General features: G+C 38.2%; 1 protein-coding gene across 3 annotated transcripts in view; it reads left to right on the top strand.

The window, feature by feature from the left end:
- Positions 1–3,501: 3,501 nt before the first annotated feature.
- LOC307154375 (NLR family CARD domain-containing protein 3-like) overlaps positions 3,502–22,718 on the top strand; it is a gene marked incomplete at its 3' end in the record, with an annotated part of 199,578 nt that continues 180,361 nt past the window's right edge. For 2 of the 3 annotated variants that reach the window (XM_079864267.1, XM_079864266.1), the window contains exons 1-7: positions 3,502–3,592; positions 4,971–5,096; positions 5,229–5,369; positions 6,698–8,545; positions 17,359–17,532; positions 20,565–20,738; positions 20,829–20,993. In XM_079864267.1, the coding sequence (XP_079720393.1) occupies positions 5,071–5,096; positions 5,229–5,369; positions 6,698–8,545; positions 17,359–17,532; positions 20,565–20,738; positions 20,829–20,993 (2,528 nt within the window). In that variant the 5' untranslated portion in view covers positions 3,502–3,592; positions 4,971–5,070. Of the gene's footprint in view, positions 3,593–4,970; positions 5,097–5,228; positions 5,370–6,697; positions 8,550–17,358; positions 17,533–20,564; positions 20,739–20,828; positions 20,994–22,718 lie in introns of those variants that run through there. The other variant, XM_079864268.1, reaches the window with a different exon arrangement.

The raw sequence follows: 22,718 nt of genomic DNA, 5'->3' as shown, positions 1-22,718 counted from the left end.
CTCATTGCTGCTGTATTCAATGATGAACAAACACAGCAAAGCAAAAGCTTTGTTGAAAACATGTTGGGATTGTGATAAAGTGTATTGGTAGTTCTAGCGTGATGTTTCTTGGATGCCCACATGTACGACAGCCAAGCCCAAGAGAGTCTCATCTCCTTCAAGAGTCCGGTTTCAGTGCAAATAAAGCTTTCAGTTTCTATTCTAGGGCTGTGGTTAATGGCAAGCGAATTCATTCAAAAGGAGCAAAATCTTTATCTAAAAGAATCAACCATGCAGTTCAAACCAAACATGGGCCTGTCGCATTAGTACGATCATTTATAGACGTAGGCAGTGCGCAAGGAGAGGGTCATGCCTTCACTGAGGTTATGAAAACAACAAGTAAAGACATCAGCAAAGTCAGAGAATCAGGGATAACAGCAACAAGCATTTTAAAAGAAAGAGGGATTGACTCAGGTGAACTGATCAAATGCACAGACATACATTCAACCTGTGTCTACCTCAAGGACATACCAGGTCTCGCAAATAATTGTGTTTGCATCCACCCAAATAGATGGGAGTTGGATTAAAAACAAAATAGCTGGATTTGCATCTTCATGTTATAAAAGGCAAAAGTGTACAGTATACAGACTCATATCTCTTGAATGTTGACATGTCGTGGATGTTTGCATAAATGCATAATTTTGAAATGATTTAGAGAAATGGTTAATTTTTTTATACTTGCCTATCTATTCTTACTCTTAATTTTATTAATTTACTTGTTAAGACTCATTGTTTTGTCTCATTGCTGCCAACAGCCAGAGCATAATATATCAAAAATAGTCCCATGAAATGTACTTGAATCTAATTAAATAAAAATAGCATGAATACAACTACAGCAACTATCAGAGTTTTATTCTCTAGTCTAGACTTTCGCTTGTGCTGAACAGCGCAGTGTGTGCAGGGCATTCCTACATGTTCTAGAATGAACCCTTCAGTACAACAGAAACATGCAGGAACATCCAACACAAGTGAAAACTCCTGCAGGATTCCTGTAGATTAGTTCTGTAAGGGAGTGAAAAACAAACTTAGCTCTGGAAGCTTCTTCTTCGCTGGTGTCCAACATCAGGGCTGGGTGTGTGTGGAGAGGGCGTCTCGGTCCTTCATCTGGTTTCTGGCTTAAATCCTCAGGCCCGTTCACACTTGTGCTTGTGATGCTAATGTGAGTGGATCTTGCAGTTGTGCTAACTGACTGTAAGGCTATATATATAGAGACTAAGCTCTCTGTAAGCACTTATTAAACCAGCATACTGGCGTTAAATATCTGTCTTATATCTACCATTAAGCTTAAAATGACATATTTTCTTAAGCATTATTGTAGAAAGCTGTAATGAACGCTTTTTTAGTAATAATTGGTAGTTAGTTAAATGTGATATTGATAAATTAATGAGAAACTAAATTTGAATTCGAAAGTGAGTAAAACTGAGGAATTAATGAAACTTCTGCTCTTATAATCACAGACCCCTGGAAATCTCTCAGATGATCAAACTGTTTGCTTCATAAATGACAAAACCAGCTTGATGATATTTACAGATGTAAAGAGAAGGGTCATTCTATATTTAGGGGTACATCTCATGTCCATGGACTCTATTATCATTTTTTTTAAAAATCATGAACTTTTCACTTCAATCAATGATCACTTTTATATCAGGGGACATTTCTAATTCATTTAATACAAAAATCCAACAGATACCCATCTTTTATCGTGCAAAAATGGCATATTCTATACTGGAAGTTGCTGTTTTTGTGCTGTCCGATTTGGTAAATGTGAGGTTTTGCTCTTCAGATTAGCTCTAGAATGCATGTTTCTGTATATATTTCTTATAAATATTTGTCCAAAATAATCATTAACTTGTGAGAAAGGTGTTTAAAAAAATATTTTGCTCATGCATCTACATTTAATCATCCATTTTGTGTATGTCCGAGAAATCAGTGTCAACTGTGTTACTCCCTATAAAAACCCCTATAAATCAGCAATGGTTTGTTCCAAAGTCACATGTCCAACATCACTGTGATACATTTCTTTTTTTGGAGGGAAATGTGAAGACAGTGTGGTAAGTCATAAATTCTCCTCTTCAGTATATTATCTATATTATTGTCTGCGCATAGAGTAGATTAATTGACCGTCAACTGTGTTATCAATATGTTCTGGTAAACTTACGTCACATGTTATATTTATAAATGTGTAGAGAAAAAATATAAAAACATAAGTTAATCAAGGTCAACTACTAACTAGTCCAAGGCCAGCAGTTTGCAAAAACGGCCCTAAAATGTCCGAAATGTCAACCGTGTTACATGTCAACTGTGTTACCCGTCAACTGTGTTACCCATCAACTGTAACACAGTTGACAAGGATTAACACATTTGACAATGTTGGCAATTCAGTTTCAATTTATGCTCACACTACATTATATGGAAATTACATTTACATTACACAAAATTACAAATTTTTCTAAAACCATGCCTAAAACCATGATTTACATTACAATGGATAAACTTAACTGATCTCATCACGGCCACACTTTCTATGAACTCAGTAACCATAACATAATATACACATTATATATTCACATTTGTCAAGGGTTATAAAGTATTCAGAAATTCCTCATGATTGACTTAAACCTATATATTATTATAGATTTGACATATGTCTATTTCTGCTTAGTCATGACTGATCAGTCCTTACAACCCGAAGTGTCATAATGCATTATAAAACTTAATTTACCTTGATAATAATATAAAATATTCATTAATCTTTTTTTAACTGAACTCTTTGCTTAATTGCTTGTTACTTACATTTGTTGAATAAAAAAAAAGTTATCATCTTAAAGAAAGTTTTCTCTTTTCCTTCTAATGTGTCCTGTCAACGGTGTTACTCCTGTCAACTGTGTTACTTTCTCTGTCAACTGTGTTATGTGTGGTTTTTATGTCATAAGTCTTTTAAATGTGAACTAAACCGTCAGAAAAATAGATTGGGATATCTCTGGAGATGGAAATCTTGGGTAAACCTTCAAACAAATGTGTTATCAAGCATGTGGTACTTCATTCATGTTTCATTTGACACAGCATTTGTCCGTAACACAGTTGACAAAATAATGAATCAAATGTAAATTTTAATTAACATATTTAAAAAATCATTAGAGCTTAAGCTTGCCAAATAACTAATTTAGCACATTAAGGGCATATATTATTTAACCAACTAGTTTACTGATAAAAAAACAACAACTGATTTTCTGACTTTTTGGCTGACATGAAATGTACCCCTAAATATAGAATGACCCAGAAGTCTAACGCCATTATTACAGCATTTCTGAGCTTAGAGATTGAGGAAGTCATGATGTCACACACTTCAGTATACAGTAGGAGGCGCTAAACATCCTTCACGACAGAACTAAACCCGCCAGAACACTGAATGAGGAAGAAGAGAGATGGGCGGGGTTTATCGTTGATGTCTGAGCCCTCTGCGCATGCGCATTCAGAAACCGAAAGTAAAGAAGATCCTGAGGAAATGATTCACCTTCAGAAGTCTTGAAACATATATAGTTATCACATCACGGTAAGTTCATTTATCTGTTTCAGATACCATGCCTTATTATTGTAAAATGTTTTCGCGTCGCTATCATATTAAACTCGATCTTCAAGCGTTTTGTTTATACTTGCCGCATGTGAAAGTGAACAAGTTCATCTTCAGGATTATAATAATATCGAGCTCTAGGGATTCTGCTTTTAGTTGAGATTCATTTACAGATTCTTCCCAATCTGAACTATACAGAGGTGGAAAGTAAACATGTAAACTGAGCACTTCCGGTCTTCTGAAGGCCAGGCGTCGACTCACAGGCGATCAGCTTTAGTGAAGATTGATTATGACAAACTGATGTATTTCTGATCGCTACAGAAAATCTATACTCTCCAATTAAAGTGTCTGGATTGTGATATTTAAAGGAAGAAGCCCGACTAGATAATATGATAAATTATGCCCGATTTATTGTTTTTATTTCACCTATGTGAAAATTCTCATTGTATTACTATTACTATTATTATTATTATTATTATTTTAATATTTAATAATACTCTTTTTGACTTTGTGAAACTAACAGTAAAACCACTTTACATTTGTTTACTACTTTTTTACATTTTCTGATTTTTTACTACCTTTCTATTATGATTTTTTTTCATACTTTTCATCCTCTTTATAGGTGTCAAAATCACTGATTTCTACTTGTTACACAACCAGACTTTTTAACTTCAGCAATGATAATACAGTTTAAAAATATGACTAGTAACTATTAATTTACCTGAATTAAGCACTAGTAAAATAATAAAAATACATTATAGTATTTAATGTGAGACCACTATCAATGTACATTTTTCTAGAAAATATAGCTGTCACACAGTATTGGTGTCAGTACTAGACATGTTAAGTTAAATAAGAGTATTTTGCTCACATGAAATGCTAAGTATTAATTCAGAGCTAATCAGTGAAGCTATCTTCCTTTTTTCACAAACAAATACAGAAATGTCATTTCTACCACAGTCATTTATGGTCACAAAGTGCAGTTGATATGGATTATGAGAGTAGATATGTGTAATACTTTTTATATTATAATATATTACAATATAATTTTATATTTATATTATATTATTTTTTATTTCTAAAGTATACTTTTATATTCATTTATTTATTTTTTATCTATTTGTAAGATGCCAGACAACAATTTATATGACAGTAATGACAATAGTACTGGGCTAAGACAACAAAAGGTCACAGGCCTACTGGGACCATAGACTGTAAACTAATATGGAGGACGCCCCCCCGCTCTCTTCCATCCCAGCGAACATGTGCTGAAAATAATCTTGAACACACTGTAAACCTCTGTGAATTAAAGCTGCTGAATGTGATATAAATGTAATGCTCTCAGTGTCTCCATATAAAGGGAAGATGCGAGTCTCTGAGAACGAGTGCAGTGTCTCCAGAACCCAGCAGTGAGTCTCTGAAGAGTCACAGATCTATGAAGAATCCCACACATCCTGGAGATGGACTCAGTGACCTCTGACCCCAGGTGAGACACAATCCAGTGCTGGACACAATAGACCGACTCACACAACATCACAGATCATCTGAACTAATCATTTACATTTAATCCAGTGTAAAGATGTGTATAAATTATCATATCTTTTCTTTGTATCTCCAGGAAGTGGAAGAGATCTTCATCTCCAGAACCCAGCTGTGTGTCTCTGAAGAGTGACAGATCCATTCCTCATCTTCCTCCTAAATTCAGTGATGAACCAGTGACCTCTGACCTCAGTGATGAACCAGTGACCTCTGACCTCAGGTGAGGATAAACGTGACCTAGACCTCAGACCAAAATTTGTAGTTGTTTTTGCAGAAAACACTGTAATGGCTTTCCTGACATTAAATTGAAGAATTTGAAAGGAAAGATGGAGCATACATTTAATAAAATTAGGGAAAAATGCCCTTTATAAAGGTAAAAAAAAAAAATTCCAAAAGATTGCTTTCCAACAGTGATTTAATGAAACATTGACAATTTAAGTTTGAAGGGAGTAAAGCCTCTGTTTAATTTTACATCAGCCTACTTCAGTGTGATATATTACCATATCATCATGCTTAACTCTGAGAATCTGAATAACTGTAATGTGATGATCAGATGCAGATATCTATCGGCTGGCACTCCACAAGTAGTCCATTCATTTGTCACGATGGAACTTCCTTCAAAAGCAGAGCTCCACCAAAGAGCCTGCACTCGTTGCGGACGGTTATCTAAAGTGTGCTGAGAATTTTGTACGTGCGGGGCGAACTATTTATTTTCTTAGCTGAAGCCGACAACGGGACAAAATAAATGTAAAAAGAGACATAGTGGAGTTTCCTATTTTCGTTTTAACAAGTGTAATAAAGTCTGTAGTCTACCCCTTACATGACCTGGCAAGTGACATTATTCTAAAACCCATACGCATAAAACTCCCCCGACATGGTTAGAAAATACTGCCTCTAGAGCAGCGGCACAACGAGAACATCAGAATAGCCTACAGAAGCCCTGAACCGCAACGAAGAAAAGAAAGAAAGAAAGAAATCTAGCATTTTGAGATTAAAGTCGAAACATTTCGAGAATAAAGTCGAAACATTTCGAGAATAAAGTCGAAACATTTTGAGAATAAAGTCGAAACAGTACGAGAATACAGTCTGCTGTAGAAGTTGTGTTATTCTGAATGTCCGTTATTTCACATCGCTGCACAGGCATTCATAACGGTGCGCGTTCACTGCCGCAGATCGAGTGTCTCCAATTCATTGTGCACGCGTGTGTGTGCGTGTAAAGAAATGCACTTGTTAAGTCGAACTGAAATGTACAAAATGTTCTTCCGGGGGGGCATGACCCCTGACCCCTCTAGAGGTACCGACCTCCACCCACTAAATACTGTGGGAAACACAGTCGGCTTTATGATGGTCTACGGAAAATACTAATTTAATTATCTTACTATTAAAATACATGATCAGGATTTTACCTCCTCGTTTTGAGTCAGGAGAAACCCTGAGTGTTGTTTATAAGGAGAATCTGTTAAACTGACCATGTTCATTAATGTGTTGCTGTTCCTTGCGTGTTTTATTCACAAACATGTTTTATGTTTGTATTTTGTCACCATTCAGAGATGCTCAGACTGGAGACCAGGATTCTCCTCAACCAGTGAATGATGAACTACAGAGAGTCAAACACAGACACAAAGCCAGCATGAAGAACAAGTATGAGAGATTATTTGAGGGACTGAAACTCCAAGAGAATGAAACCCTCCTGAACAGGATCTACACACAGCTCTACATCATAGAGGGAGAGAGAGAAGGAGTGAATGAAGAACATGAGGTTTTACAGATGGAGAAATCAGCCAGAACACAACACTCACAAGACACTCCAATCTACTGCAATGACATCTTTAAAGCCTCTCCTGAACCAGGACGCCAGGAGAAAGAGCAGATCAAGACTGTTCTCACTAAAGGCATCGCTGGAATCGGGAAAACCGTCTCTGTGCAGAAGTTCATTCTGGACTGGGCCGAGGGAAAAGACAATCAGGATGTAGATTTCATGTTTGTGCTTCCATTTCGAGAGCTGAACTTGATCCGAGATCATCAGTACAGTCTTCACAGACTTCTGCTGGACTTTCATCCTGAACTTCAAGATCTGGACTCAAAGATTTATGAGGAGTGTAAAGTTGTGTTCATCTTTGATGGTCTGGATGAAAGCAGAATCACACTGATGTTTTCAGAGGCTCAGGAAGTTTCTGATGTGACTGAGACTTCATCAGTGGGTGTGTTGATGTCAAAGCTCATGAAAGGAGATCTGCTTCCCTCGGCTCTCATCTGGATCACCTCCAGACCAGCAGCAGCCAATCAGATCCCCTCCAAATACATCCACCGTCTGACAGAGATTCAGGGATTCAATGAGCCTCAGAAGGAGGAATATTTCAGGAAGAGAATCAGTGACGAGCATCAAGCCAGCAGAATCATCTCACACATCAGAAGAGCAAGAAGCCTCCACATCATGTGCCACATACCCGTCTTCTGCTGGATCTCCTCCACTGTGCTTCAGAAGCTCCTGGAAGAAGATCTGAGTGCAGAAATCCCTCAAACTCTGACTGAAATGTACATCCACTTCCTGCTGATTCAGATCAACATGAGGAATCAGAAGTATGAAGAGAGAGATCCAGAGAAACTCCTGCAGTCCAACAGAGAAGTGATTGTGAAACTTGCTGGAGTGGCTTTCCATCAGCTGATGAAGGGCAATGTGATGTTCTATGAGGAGGACCTGATTGAGAGCGGCATAGACGTCACTGACGCCTCAGTGCATTCTGGGATTTGCACTGAGATCTTTAAGCAGGAATCTGTGATTCATCAGAGGAAAGTCTACAGCTTCATTCATCTGAGCGTTCAGGAGTTTCTCGCTGCTTTCTATGAGTTTTACTGCTATTTAATGAAGAACAAGGAACTACTGCAGCTTCTGGGTGAATTCAGGCCTGATGAAGACTCTCTGTATGATCTACTAACATCAGCAGTAAATAAAGCCCTCAGGAGTGAGAATGGACATCTGGATCTGTTTCTGCGGTTCCTGCTGGGCGTCTCACTGGAGTCCAATCAGAGACTCTTACAGGATCTACTGACACACACAGAGAACAGCTCATGGAGCATCAGGAGAACCACACAGGACATTAAAGACAAGATCAAAGATAAGCGGAATATTAATCATCTCTCAGCTGATCAATCCATCAATCTGTTCCTCTGTCTGCTGGAAGTGAAAGATCAGACTCTGTCCAGAGAGATTCAGGAGTTTGTGAAATCAGACAAACACTCAGAGGAGGAACTCTCTCCGTCTCAATGCTCTACAATCTCCTACATGCTTCAGATCTCAGAGGAGGCGCTGGATGAGCTGAACACCATGAAATACAACACATCAGCTGAGGGGAGAAGAAGACTGGTACCAGCTGTGGTCAACTGCAGAAAAGCTCTGTGAGTGTTTAATCATTAATAGCTAAAGAATCATTTTAATAATGCATCTTACATCTTTACAGGGGTCATGACATGGAGTTTTACTAGTGGTGGGCCGTTATCGGCGTTAACATGTAAGGAATAATTGACGACAGGCCGTTGAATTATTAGAAAAATAATGCACACCCGAGGTGGTAATGCGGTCACGACGCGAAGCGGAGTACTACAGCTCAGGGCTCGCAAAATCGCCTGCCCGACGTCCCGGGGCTATTGTGTTTTCCAGTCGGGCTACCAAAATGCATAACCGGCCTGCCCGACGGGCTATCTGAAATAGTGTTTGCTTCAGTCTCGTTATAATCAGATCCAGCGCGCTCTTCAACTTCAATCCGCAGCGGCGCCGAGCAGAGCGCACGTCAGAAACAGAGGACGGTGTGTGTGTGTGTGTGTGTGTGTGTGTGTGTGTGTGTGTGTGTTCATCTGAGTCTCATTGGTCTGTCACTCATTGGTCTGTGGTGCTCGTCAATGTCAGAATATTTGAGATGACCAATCAAATCAAAGTAGGCGGGCTTTATGTTCACAAGAGCGACTCGACGCTTCAGTTCACGGTCAAGTGTGAGATAAGATGTAAGTAGCTAAACTAAACATTTCATATTTGACAGTTTTTTTAGGTTATGAATGTGAAACGAATGACAAAAATAATCAGGCAAATGAATATACTTTTGTCGAATTTCGCCATTTTGAACTGAAAATAGGCCTATGTAATGTGACTAATTAGTTTACTGTCATTGTGAGGGGACATTAGCATTAACAAAGCCGTTTTCATCATAGGCACAAGATTAATAATGAATGTGTACATGTTGAGAATTAATATACAATTTGTAGGTTGATGGATAAGACACATGCCTTTGGTGTGAGAGACCCGGGTTCGAATCCACTGTGAGACACCAATGTGTCCCTGAGCAAGACACTTAACCCCTAGTTGCTCCAGAGGCGTGCGACCTCTGACATATATAGCAATTGTAAGTCGCTTTGGATAAAAGCGTCAGCTAAATGAATAAATGTAAATGTAGGACCTCCTTGATTATAAAGCCCTGTCTATGGCCCTGTATTAGGAATAAGATCAATAATGAATATGTACATATTGTAAATTAATTTAATAAACTTAGTTAGGCTACCTAGCTTTCCTAGTAGCTTTCAGTAAATTAATGCATCTGAGAAAATGATTCATAAATCAGCCTATCAGTTTGACCCTTTGTTTACTTTCTTCACTGACAGACAAAAATGAAAAGCCTCTATCAGTCAAAGCTCAGCTTTAGGAGGGGAAGAGACAGAGCAAGAGAAAAACTAAGAGAATAGGAGTGTGATGCTGATGAGGAGAGAAAAATAATCAGCTGCCCACTGACATGGTTTTAAAGCTATTGTTATCCAATTTTTTGTTTTCCAAACATCTTAAAATGCACATATGTAGATCAGAGAAATAAGAATTATCTTGGGGGTGCCCCCGAACCCCCCTAACTAGCATATCTCACACTCGGGACCTCAGTGATGAAAAAACCCTGCCATCTGCATGTTAATAAAACAAGTTAATAGTGAGTATTAGAGTATCATCGCCACAGACACAGACTGATTCATGATCCACACTGGTCACACACATTTCAGTTCAGTTAGAACCAGATGCATATTTGTTGATATTTGTGTTTTGAAGAAGTTTTTGATTCATTGTTTTGACTCCTAACCAATATTCTACTTAAAAAATTGTAGTCTTTTTATATGGGCTAGTCAAATTAATTTCGGGCTACCAAAATCTGAAGAGTGCCTGCCCGAAGGGCTACCAGCGATTTAGAAATTTTGCGAGCCCTGCAGCTACCACACCTCGAAACATTGTTCAGATTCTGTATTTCAAGACGTTTGTAAAGTTTTTGTGATTAAAATGCTCTTGAATCTGTAGGACTACTTTCTTACGCATCTAATCCCATGCCTCCGTTGCTAATTCCAAAACGTCACTTTAGAGTTATTAACGGAGGTTTGAGCCACTGATAGCAGACTAATGCTGGCACACACGACTCTGGCACATTCTCTGACTGTTTTCATCGACTGCAGCAGATTATAAACACCGACTTTGAACACAGACTGAACGAGCTGAACACGCGTTTGGACATGATCAGTCATCAGATTACATTGATAACCGGCCTTAAAGTGTGTCCTCGGCTTTATGCAGTTATTAGAGAGAGATGTTGCAATAATGAGACAGAAAAGCATGTGCGTCAATATTATTATTTATTTATTTATTCAATTCGTTTTAATTAATTCGTTCATTCTTTTTTTTCTATTATTGACAGATGACAGTAGAATAGCCAATTAAATGAGACAAAAAGCCTTTTAACAAGTAAGGCCTATCAATAATTATTTATTTGTTATATTATCTGCAATAAAAATCTGTGCTGCAGGACTATCCATTTATTTAGCCTATATTCAGTTTAATTTTCTATTGATTATAGATAGGAATATACTTTATTAAAATTAAACTGCATGTTTCCATTGATTGTGAAGCTAGACATTGAAGATTGCAGATCAAGCGCATGGGGCTAAATGCTTTTTCTTGTTGTGAATTGTATCCTATTTTCCGTTATTACAGTTATTAACGTATAATAATTTAATATAATTATAATTATATTAACGGCCCTGTAGTATAAGCTGCGTTAACGTGAGACTCTTATCGGGCGGTTAAAAAAATATCGCCGTTAATCTATTCTCAAAGTTGTGTTGGGAGCTGGGTCTATACTACGCAAGCTATGATGACTTTCACCTTGATATTTTAGCGCGGATGTATTGCCGAATTGCACTGTAGGGGGCTTCGAACCTGTGTGTATGCCTACTGTGAAATGACCACATCAAACGTGACGTGCTAACATGGATGCAGCTATGAAGCCGCCGGGTTTGCTTCAGGGAACATTTATTTCTCAGATTCTCAGATCGCTATTCAATTCCCGCTATATGCAGATTTAATGCACGTTACCGAAAGCAGCAGATATGAGCTGCATTTTATTGATCATCAGCTAAAATTTCAAAATCAAAGACCGCAATAAGAGAGAGCGGCAACAGCCCTGGAAGATCATTTCGTTTCTCTACTTTTAATGATGAAGATTGTGTGTTAAGCGTCTGTGACTTACTTTCACTTTGATTTGCGATAGTTTGCACGTTGGCTTAATGAATAGATGCTCAGCTGCTCATCTGCGGTGATGCGTGTTCAGTAGCGTCGTCATATCTGGCTATAACATTACATATAGCCTATAACACGCTCTCACACATTTATTTTTTTTAGCATTTTTGGGAGAAGTACAATTTACATATGTGGTTTCAACAACCAGATGCATTTACACTTGTCCAGATGGTCTGGAGTGCGGCCCAGACCACCTCCTGAAGTGGTGTGAGCGATCGGATTCAAATCTGTCTCGAATGCGTTTCGGAGGGCATTTACACCTGGTCTCTTCACGATCTGAGAAAACGCATGAAGTGGCCAGGTGTAAACAGCCTTTTAGTCGTTATTTGGGTAGCACATATTCTGAATGCCTTCGGCAGAATTCAAATGAGCCATTTTAATCAAGATTAATCTAGATTAATTCCAAGATTACAGTGAGATTAATCTAGATTAATTCCAAGATTACAGTGAGATTAATCTAGATTAAAAAAATGAATCTATGCCCATCACTAGTTTTTACATTATTATTATATTCCCTGAGGTTCACTTATACTAGGGGTGCCAAACTCAGTTCCCTAGAGCACAGGTTTCCAAACTCTGGGTCGCCAGGATGATTTAAGGAGAATGGAGTTACATTTAAAATTAAAATAATAATTTGTTTTCATAAAGTCATAGTCTATAGGCTGTATAAAATGAATAAATATGCTAAATATATTTGACTTCAATAATTAACAGATTAACAAAAGAAAAGAAAAGCTGTGTGACAGTATTCTGCTGAGTTTGGTTTATTTCTGTGAAGCGCTCCACAAACTAGTTGACGGAAAGGAAACCGAGACGGCAGAAAACACATCCTGTTTGTTTATTTTACAAAGCCACAGTGTTCTGGTTTATTATGAGTGTACACAAATTAATTTAAATACTTAATAGCAGTTTCAAATAGAGATGCGCTGATCCGATACTCACTATCGGCATCCAAATCTGATATTGTGCGTATACTATTGTGTGTTATTGTTAAGCCTCACAAAAGCCACAAAAACATTGTAAAGAACCGTCAACTTTTCGTGCACTATATTATAAGTGTTCTAAAGCCACTCCATAGTTTAATGTGATAAAGTGATTTAATGATTAATATTGAAGTCGTTAAATTCAAGTAAGTGCTTCCCTCCGCTGCGGCTGTCAGTCATTCTCCATCCAGCACTCAAACAGCGCGCTGCGTTCGGTTACGGCAGTCAACATGATGAAACTCTCTCCAAGATGATCAATGTTACTATTGTTATACGGGATACGCATAAGCGCTTTGTGGCGCTCTGTATTGGAGCCTTTCATATTATAATACTTTTGTGCAATGAAAGATTATTAATAGATTTTACTTTTATTAGACTTGTAAAATGAGTTTAACAGACTGGTAATGTCAACAAATTCAACATATTATTAAGCAATTTTTGCAAAAAAAAAAAATTAATTTTTCTGAAGGAAAATAAAAATTTCTGCATGATTCTCTAGAATAATTTGGGACCTCTCCTAGCATATTGTATCTCCAGCAGTGGAGAATACCCTCTCAGAAGGGGTAGAATATGCTTGAATGTAAGATGTGTGTAGAACAGATTATTTTTAAAATCGTTTTGAATGATTGATTCATAAAGACTTTACTTGTTTCATTACTGGATGAATTAGCGCTCTAGCAGTTAATAAACAGAACTGCATGCGTCTTGCGGAAGAACATTGTTGCCGGAGCTACTTCTCTCTATTTATGTCTATGACGAGTCACGCAGGTACTGGGCTACTCCGCAGCGGCTGCGATCCGCCAGTCTAAAGTATAGTCCTAGTAAAAACGCTTGTTGCAGGCTTAACGTAGTAATTCTGGATAAGACAAAAACACGGTTTGAAAAAAAGGCTTTCATGATGCACTCGCTCATTGTATACATTTTGTAAATTCTGAACACAAAAAAGTTATGGACTGTGTCTTTATGAATGTTTTGAAGCATCAGATGTAATCGATACACTCGTTATTTGAAGGCAGCGACTTTCAAAAGGTGATTTACTCTATTTTGGTTGCTACCGTAGACATCAGTTTATACTCGAATTATAAACTTTTAGTACTTCTGTGATCATTTGAATATTTGTAACAGAAATATCAATAGGCTACTGTGTGATTGTAAAGCTGTTTCATATTGACAACTGCTCTCTCTGGGTCAACAACAGTGCAAACAGATTTGAATGTTCAGGGAGGTTTTTGTAATTTAGGAATAAGATCGCGTGGGTGTTTGAATCGAGATCTTTTAAAGATTAACTTAATCGTGCAGCTCTACGCTCGCTCTCTCTCTCTGCGTTGATACCTGACGCAAAACGTATTTGAGTAGCGCGAGGGCTTTTCAGTGCATTCATTACTATTTTAATATGAGGTGAGACGTCGCTATTAAAGGATAAGCTCCCAGCACTTCGCCCACACAGCGCACCAGAACCGTTTTCGGAACCGAAACTTAGGAATTTCGCACGGTTCCAGTATTTTTTCAAAAACACTACCGGTTCTGGATAAGAACCGGTTCTCGGTTCCCAACCCTAATCTTTGCACAAGTTTCTTTGCAAACTCTCTCTGAAAAACTCAAAAACTATTTGTTGATGCAAATGTATTTGCCCATGTGACGTCACAAAACCCACAATATTCTAACAAGCCATTTTTGGAGCTTGGTTGAACACATTTTTTTTTTTGTCTTTTTTTTTTTTTTTAGGACGTTTTAAGCTGTGAAACTTGCCGGATGTTTCAATGGTACAAAGACCTCTTATGTCAAAAGAATTTAGTAATTTGAATACAAAATTAAATGTTAAAAAAGAGCAAGCGCTTGTGGAAAGGAGAAAGCGGTGCGAACTGCGCTCTCCATGATGACGAGGAAGTATCAGCAAAGAATTAATTGATTTCTAGCCCTTGCATTAGCTTTACTACTAGATAGATATATTTATGGAGATGAGAAATAAAAAGCCGTCATTATGTCATTAATATCAGTCCGTCAGTAAAGCAGTTCTAGGCTTATTCTTGGCTGGATAACTCCTAAGGGTTTAAAAAGCCCTCTTAAAATTAAATATGAACGCAGTTTTGGATTAAATAAAAGTACAGTCAAATAAAACACGTTTTATCTCCTGTATAGTTTGGTAACACTAGTCAAGTCAAGTCAAGTCTATTTGTATAGCGCTTTTCACAATACAGATTGTATCAAAGCAGCTTCACAGTATTAAATTAAAATAATACAACAAGGTTTGTTTCTAGTGGAATTTATTGATTGATAAAATCAAATTAAATATCCCCAGAATATCCCCAACTGAGCAAGCCAAGGGCAACAGTGGCAAGGAACCGAAAAACTCCATCAAGTGACCTAATGGTGTCCTAAAACTCCAGGTTTGGGGGGGGGGGTGTCCGGGGGTGCAAGATTTTTTTTTTTTTATAACCCCTTAAACCATGACTTCTGGCAAGTTTTGTGGATAGAAATGGACATATTGAGACATACAAATTTGACATACCATGACTGGTCACAAACAGGATTAGGACAGGATTATTCATGTTTTTCTTTTGTGTTAATTTTCAGATGTAAGGTAGAAATTTATAGTGGAAAAATGAAACTCTTTCCTCCCTCATCTGCACTACTGATCTTTTTTTCTGTAACACACTTTCGCACTTAGATACATCATCATGTAACCAGTACTTTCATTTATTTTATCCTGTAGATATTTTGAACATTAAAATCCAAATTAAACTTTTCATTAGTTTAAAAGGTGACTAGCTTGCATAGCCTATTTTACTTCACTAACCTCCAGGGACGTGCAAAGAGTTAATCAGGGGCAGGGGCTCAAATGTAAGAAAGACAATTTGCTGTGATTAATCGCAATTAATCGCATTTCCCTCAAACTTGTAATCATCAATATTTAAATATAGAATCACTAATTAAATTAAACAACACACAAAAAAGGGGGAAAAAGAAAAATGTCCACACAAATTGGACAGAAAATAGCCCTATATTAAAATATAAAACATCAATATATTATTCTTCATTCAGTTCTATGCAACATACTCAGATTTAATTTAACAGATTTATTTTTTGATTAGTTGTCAAAATAAAGTATAGTCATACAAAGCTCTTATTACCAGAGCATGTGATCAGAGCAGGTAATTTTACCATTGTTGCCCCCATTGCTATACCAGCTCAGCAAACAGAAGTCTACTGAGATATTTCACGTTATTTGAGCGGACTTTGCTTTTCCAGTGCGTGATCGGTAGCCAACATGATTGGAGCGTTTGGGCCGTTAAGGAGCAGAACGCGCAGCACAAACACAGAGCGGAGAGCGCAGTGAGCCGACACACACTCACACACACACACACACACACAGAACGGAGAGCGCGGCGCAAACACGGAGCGGAAAAGACCCGCACGTGAAGTTACGAAACAAGCTGCGTGAGAATGAAACCTGATCGCCGAACACGGAAGGGCGGGACGGCATATTTTCCATAGACAGTAAAAAAATGGACACAGCGACCCCATAGACTTAAACGGAGAAAAGTTCGTACCGCTTCTCCTTTCCACAAACGCTTGCTCACTCTCCAGTGGCGTCTGTCGTGGTGTCGTTGTGTCTGTCGCCGCGTCGCTTTTATTATGAGTGCGCTTTCCGCGCGCCCACATTTGAAGTATTTGCATGTGAACGGCCCCTTATGACAACGTGTGTAAGTGAATGTCGTGATATTACTGATCATGTGAAGATTTTGCAGCGGCGCTGAAAATCCAGCTGTTTAATACATTGTAGGGGAAACACTGAAAAAATCGGTGTTATATGATCATATTTTCTTGATCTAGTAAGAACTCTAGCGGCTACAATACACTACAATAAGATACCATTCATTAACATTACTTAATGCGTTATCTAACATCAACACATTGAGTGAACAATATATTTTTTCAACATTAATTAATGTTTGTGAATGTTATTTAATACAAACACTTGATTGGTCATGTTTGTTCACTTCATTCATTGTGCATTAAATAATGTTAACTTTTGATTTTAAAAATGTATTTTTAAATTAACCCCAAGGAGAATAATTGCGATAGTATATAACTATTGTTTATTGTTAAGTCATTTTATCTAATGTTATCTAACAAATATAATCTTATTGTAAAGTGTTTTTAATACTACAGTTTCCATATTTGTAACCGTGATATACACTTTATTATATGTAAATTTAATCTAAATTAAGCTTTGGTACCGAAATTGGTACAGAGAACCGTGGATTTTCACTGGTATTGGTACCGAATACTGAAATGTTGGTACCGTGACAACACTAGTCCCCAATTAAGCAAGCCAAACGCCAATGGCAACAAAGGTGAAAAAAGGCGACAGTGGCAAGAAACCAAAACTCCATCAGGGCCGAATGGAGAAGAAAACCTTGGGAGAAACCAGGCTCAGTCGGGGGGGCAGTTCTCCTCCAGCCAGCGAACGAACAGTGTATGATTATGATTCAGGAGCATTATAGGTCAGAAGTCAGATGAAACTGGATATTATTCTGATTGTTCCAATCTAATCTGAGATAAGATTATCTATGAGAGATAATTTACAGTCTGCCGTTCATAATGTTGATGTGTGTGTGTGTCTGTAGGTTGTCTGGCTGTATGGTGACAGAGGAAGGCTGTGGTTATGTGTGTTCAGCTCTGAGTTCAAACCCCTCACACCTGAGAGAGCTGGACCTGACGAACAATGACCTGCAGGATTCAGGAGTGAAGATGATTTCTGAAGGACTGAAGAGGCCACACTGTCAGCTGCAGATTCTGAGGTATTTAAGAATATATAAGAGATTTACCACACCAACACAGAAAAGAATACAAAGGGAAAAGGGAATCTAACCATTATAATATTTTTGTGGAGTGTCAGAAATTAACCCAGTTTTGGCAAGGGATTGAAGGAAATTTGAAAGCTGTTTTTGAGGTGACGATTCCTTGTAATTGTGAATGTTTACATCTGGCTAATATTTCTTTTGATGGGTGGAATAACATCAATAAGAAACTGATGTTAATTCTTCTGGCAGCCAGTAAAAAAGTAATTACAAAGAAATGGCTAAAACCAGAGCCACTTACAGTTGATGATTGGATTGACATATTACACTATATATATATATATATATATGTGACCCGTCACGGAAACCAGAGACACAAGTCGGCAGCACAACTTTCGAGCAAAATGAGAAAGAAGCGTTTTTTTTTTCAAAATTGGTGATTTTCGTTTTTTTGCAGAATCTGTTAGTTGAGATCACGAAGAAGCTTCTCCATGTTTGAGATAGCAGTATTGGTATATTTAAAAGCGTACATTTTGAGTTTGAAATCGGCTTGTTTTTCGGAGATTCTAGCACGCAGTAGGGGCGTGTCATTGTCGGTGTGTATTTCCATACTGAATAAGCCGGCGTGGCTACTTATTATGCAGCGCTCTGGTCGGCTCTATCTGATTTCAAAATTCAATGAAGATGGACGCCAATAACATTACGATGTCCAGCAATCGATTTAAATAGTAGGTTACATGGGGTTTAATTTGTCGTGTAATGAGATGTAGCCTAATACAATGTTGTCAGTGCCAATACATAGATCCGCCGATGGAACTAACGTGTATTGTAATGGTACAGTGGTAGAGCTTTGGCCAGCCGTTTCAGAGGTTATGAGTTCGATTCCGCCCTCGTGTAGGTTTTTTATTCTCGTATAGTTTTTTTCTCTCATCAAAACGATTATGTTCATCAGTGGTTGTATATCAAGCAGGGAGACAAACGTTTGAATTATTTTGTGATTTCAACAGAACGAATAGAGAGTTTCCACAACGGATTGAAGCGCGCGTCGGGTGAAGACAGTGCGGTGTGTGCGCGAGCTACACGAGAAAACACTGTATCTGATTCTGCGCCACTGATCACAGCGGCAACGAGCACTTTGATCACTTGATTTAAAAAAACACATTTCAGCGCTTTTTGTTTCATGTTGCACGAGTAGGCTACACCGAAGAAAATTCCTAGTCTGTGAAACCTTTCATTGACAATGGCAATAAAATCTATTCTGGTTCTGATTCATAGCCTACTCATACCATATACATATATATATACATACATATATATACAGTATATATGTGTATATATATATATATATATATATATATATATATCACATAGCACATCCTGTTTTTGATTTGAACATTGTCTAGAGTTTATCTTATTTTTTATTCAGTGTACACAAAAGTTGCCTATACAGTTTTACCGGTAGATGCTAAGAGACATTTATTTATATATTACCTGTTTGCAAACTTTTTTTTTCTTTGATGGCACATTTTCCTGACCTTTCTGCTCCCCCCTGTGCTTTACAGCTTTACAGGGGGTATGGCTTATCTAAATGAGATGTAAATGAGCCTCTATTGTCACTCCCAGCAGGAGAGAGAGGTGAGAACTGCACAATCTTCAGAGGCTGTTTTCCCCCCTTTGAGCTTTTTTGAGTGTCTACCTTCAAATGGCCACAACTTCTCCAAATATTATCAGATTTCCATGTGTTACACATCGTTGGAAAGCTTGGAGACTACACTTTCAGAATCTGTGAATAACTCAAAATGCCCCAGAACCGACTTGTGTCCCTACTTTCCGTGATCGGTCACATATATATATATGTGTGTGATGGAAAAGATTTCCTTTTCCTTGAGAGCCCAGATAGAATACATTTGTTCAATATGGTAAAAAATTATTGATTATATAAAACCAATTCGCACTGACATTTTTTGAAGCATAAATGGTCTGTAAGGTAATGTTTTTTTTATAATTATAAGTAATAGCTCCCCTTGTTCTTGTGTAAAACACAAAACATCTGTATAAGCTTGAGTATTTCATTTCCATGACCATTGGTAGACATGATGGGTTATAATGCTGTCTCTGTATTGACGTATATGTTTTTGTTTTATTGTAAAGAAGCCTTTCTGCCTTGATAAATGTATATATTTGTCCGCTGAAATTGAAAAAAGAACATATAAGAGATTATTTACAATGTGGGATTACAAATTTAAGAATATATTTAAGATCTGCTGATCCTACTTCCTTACATAACATCACATGAAAAACTAAGGTGAACTACACTGTATTGGGCATTCAAGGTGAACATGATGGCATCAATTTACTGATTAGAAGTCAGCTGTCTAAACATTGTAATAGTCAGGGGTTTTGTTAGTCTTTGATCTTCCAACTAAGAGTTGAACTGTGTGTGAATGTTTACCTAGTCTTAGTTCCCGTGACCATTTGTGTTTATACCATTTGGGGAAGTCAGTTGGGGGTAATTGCCTCTATTGTCTTTAGATGATGAGATTTAGTGATCATCTCTAAGGCTGTGTGTAAGGTCAGCACCTTTAAGGACAGCCCACTGAAATGCCTATAAGACAATATGTAAAGTTACATTAGTCAGACTAGTTGGAAGACCTGTAGCACGCTCAATAAAGAATAACTTCTACTTGAACGAGATCCCAAATGTCTCCTGGTTTTGCTTCGATGAAGGAATAAAAGTTTTCAACAACAGTCTGCCATTTACATTTACATTTATTCATTTAGCTGACGCTTTTATCCAAAGCGACTTACAATTGCTATATATGTCAGAGGTCGCACGCCTCTGGAGCAACTAGGGGTTAAGTGTCTTGCTCAGGGACACATTGGTGTCTCACAGTGGATTCGAACCCGGGTCTCTCACACCAAAGGCATGTGTCTTATCCATTGCGCCACACCCCCCCATGCCAGTCATGTGAGTTTTTGTTGATGATCTGACTGTGTGTGTCTGAAGATGGTCTGACTGTGTGTGTGTGTAGGTTGTCTGGCTGTATGGTGACAGAGGAAGGCTGTGGTTATGTGTCTTCAGCTCTGAGTTCAAACCCCTCACACCTGAGAGAGCTGGACCTGACGAACAATGACCTGCAGGATTCAGGAGTGAAGATTATTTCTGAAGGACTGAAGAGCCCACACTGTAAGCTGCAGATTCTGAGGTATTTAATAATATATAAGAGATTATTTACAGTCTGCTGGTCATAATGTTGATGTGTGTCTGAAGATGGTCTGACTGTGTGTGTGTGTAGGTTGTCTGGCTGTATGGTGACAGAGGAAGGCTGTGGTTATGTGTGTTCAGCTCTGAGTGTAAACCCATCACACCTGAGAGAGCTAGACCTGAGCTACAATCACCCAGGAGTCAAGCTGCTCTCTGGCAAACTGAAGGATCCAAACTGCTCATTGCAGATACTCAAGTATGTGGGACAAGCAAGCCTCATTTACACTGCAGGTCCTGATGCCCAAATCTGATTTGTTGCCTATATGACCGTCCGTTTACACGTTCTTGCCCCATATCTGATTCATGTGTTTACATTTGACATACTATCTGAAACGTTGCGCATGCTTAAAGGGGGTTCTTGCACAGATGGACAAACATGAAATGTGCTTGATGCTAGCTTTGCAATATACCGTATTTTCTGGACTATAAGTCGCACTTTTTTTAATAGTTTGGCTGGTCCTGTGACTTATAGTCAGGTGCGACTTGTATATCAAAATTAAGTCATACTGACTGACATGAACCAAGAGAAAACATTACCATCTACAGCCATGAGAGTACAGATGCTGCTCCTGTAGCCTAGCCCTGACAAAATTACTGAAAACAACTGAAAAACTGTTAACTGAAACATTAACCTAAAGACAACTGAGAAAGACTGAACACAAACAAAATGACCCCAAAAAGAAAAAAATCTCCATGTTTTCGGTGCTGATGCGATGGTGACGCGTTCATGTAACATGTAAGGGTGGCTCTGCCAATAAAGCTCCTAAAAGCTGTCACAAAGAACCGGCAAAAGTAATGATTATGAATATGTCAAATATAGCAAGGACACATTTTAATTGTTTATTAATAAACAAGTGTTTTCTGTGTCAGTGTCGGCTGCAAAGATGAAGTTGACGATGCTGACTCGTGATCTTCGCTGTAGTGAAGGCGCCAGAGAGAAATACACATTTCATACAGATTACATAAGCAGAGAGCAGAGCAGTCTTATTTCTTTTTTTTTAATTGTTCTGTTTAAAAGTCCAGTTCACGTGCCGGCGCCTCCGTGTCGGGATTATCTATTGTCTACTATATTTACTTCTTATTTATTAAATAAATGAAACAGATTAAAATTAAGATACAATTAATACAAAACGAAATTGAATTCAGCATATCTCACGTGTCTGTGTGAGAAGTATTCGCTGAGTTAGTTAGGCCTGTTTTCAGTTCAAACTGGCGAAATTAGACAAAAGTTTATTAGTTTGCCTGATTATTTGTGTCATTCGTTTAACATTTATGACCTAAAAAACTGTCAAGTATAAAATGCAAACGTGCAAACAAAGTTTTGCAAAATCTCCACTCACACACACACACACACACACACACACACACACACACACACACACACTCCACTCTGGCCGGAGTTTTTAGAAAGAATCGTTTTCAGACGCGAATTCTCCGTTTGTGTGTAAACACCTGTATTCACAAACACCTTTGCATAAGGCAGTGGGAAACGAAGGGAAATGTCTCAGTGTTTCTAAATAACCATGTTCGTGTAAACGGGGCCTAAAACTGGCGCTCAGCAGCTTCTGTGAACATAAAGCCCGCCTACTGTGATCTGATTGGTCATCTCAAATATTCTGACATTGATGAGCGGTGACAGACCAATCACAGCTCAGATGAACACACACACTCACACACACACTCTCACACACACACACTTGCTTTCAAAGAGAGGATGATGCACACACACACATTCACACACACACACACACACACACACTTGCGTTAAAAGGGATGATGATGCACACACACACTCACTCACACAACCACACACACACACACACACTTGCGTTAAAAGGGACGATGATGCGCACACACACACACACACACACTCACACACACACACACACACACACACACACTCTTGCGTTCATAGGGAGGA

This window comes from Squalius cephalus (genome assembly GCF_949319135.1).
Source record: "Squalius cephalus genome assembly, chromosome: 2".
In the NCBI taxonomy this organism is placed as follows: Eukaryota; Metazoa; Chordata; class Actinopteri; order Cypriniformes; family Leuciscidae; genus Squalius; species Squalius cephalus.
Note: the sequence above shows the minus strand (reverse complement) of the source record. Positions and strands in the feature narration are given on the sequence as shown.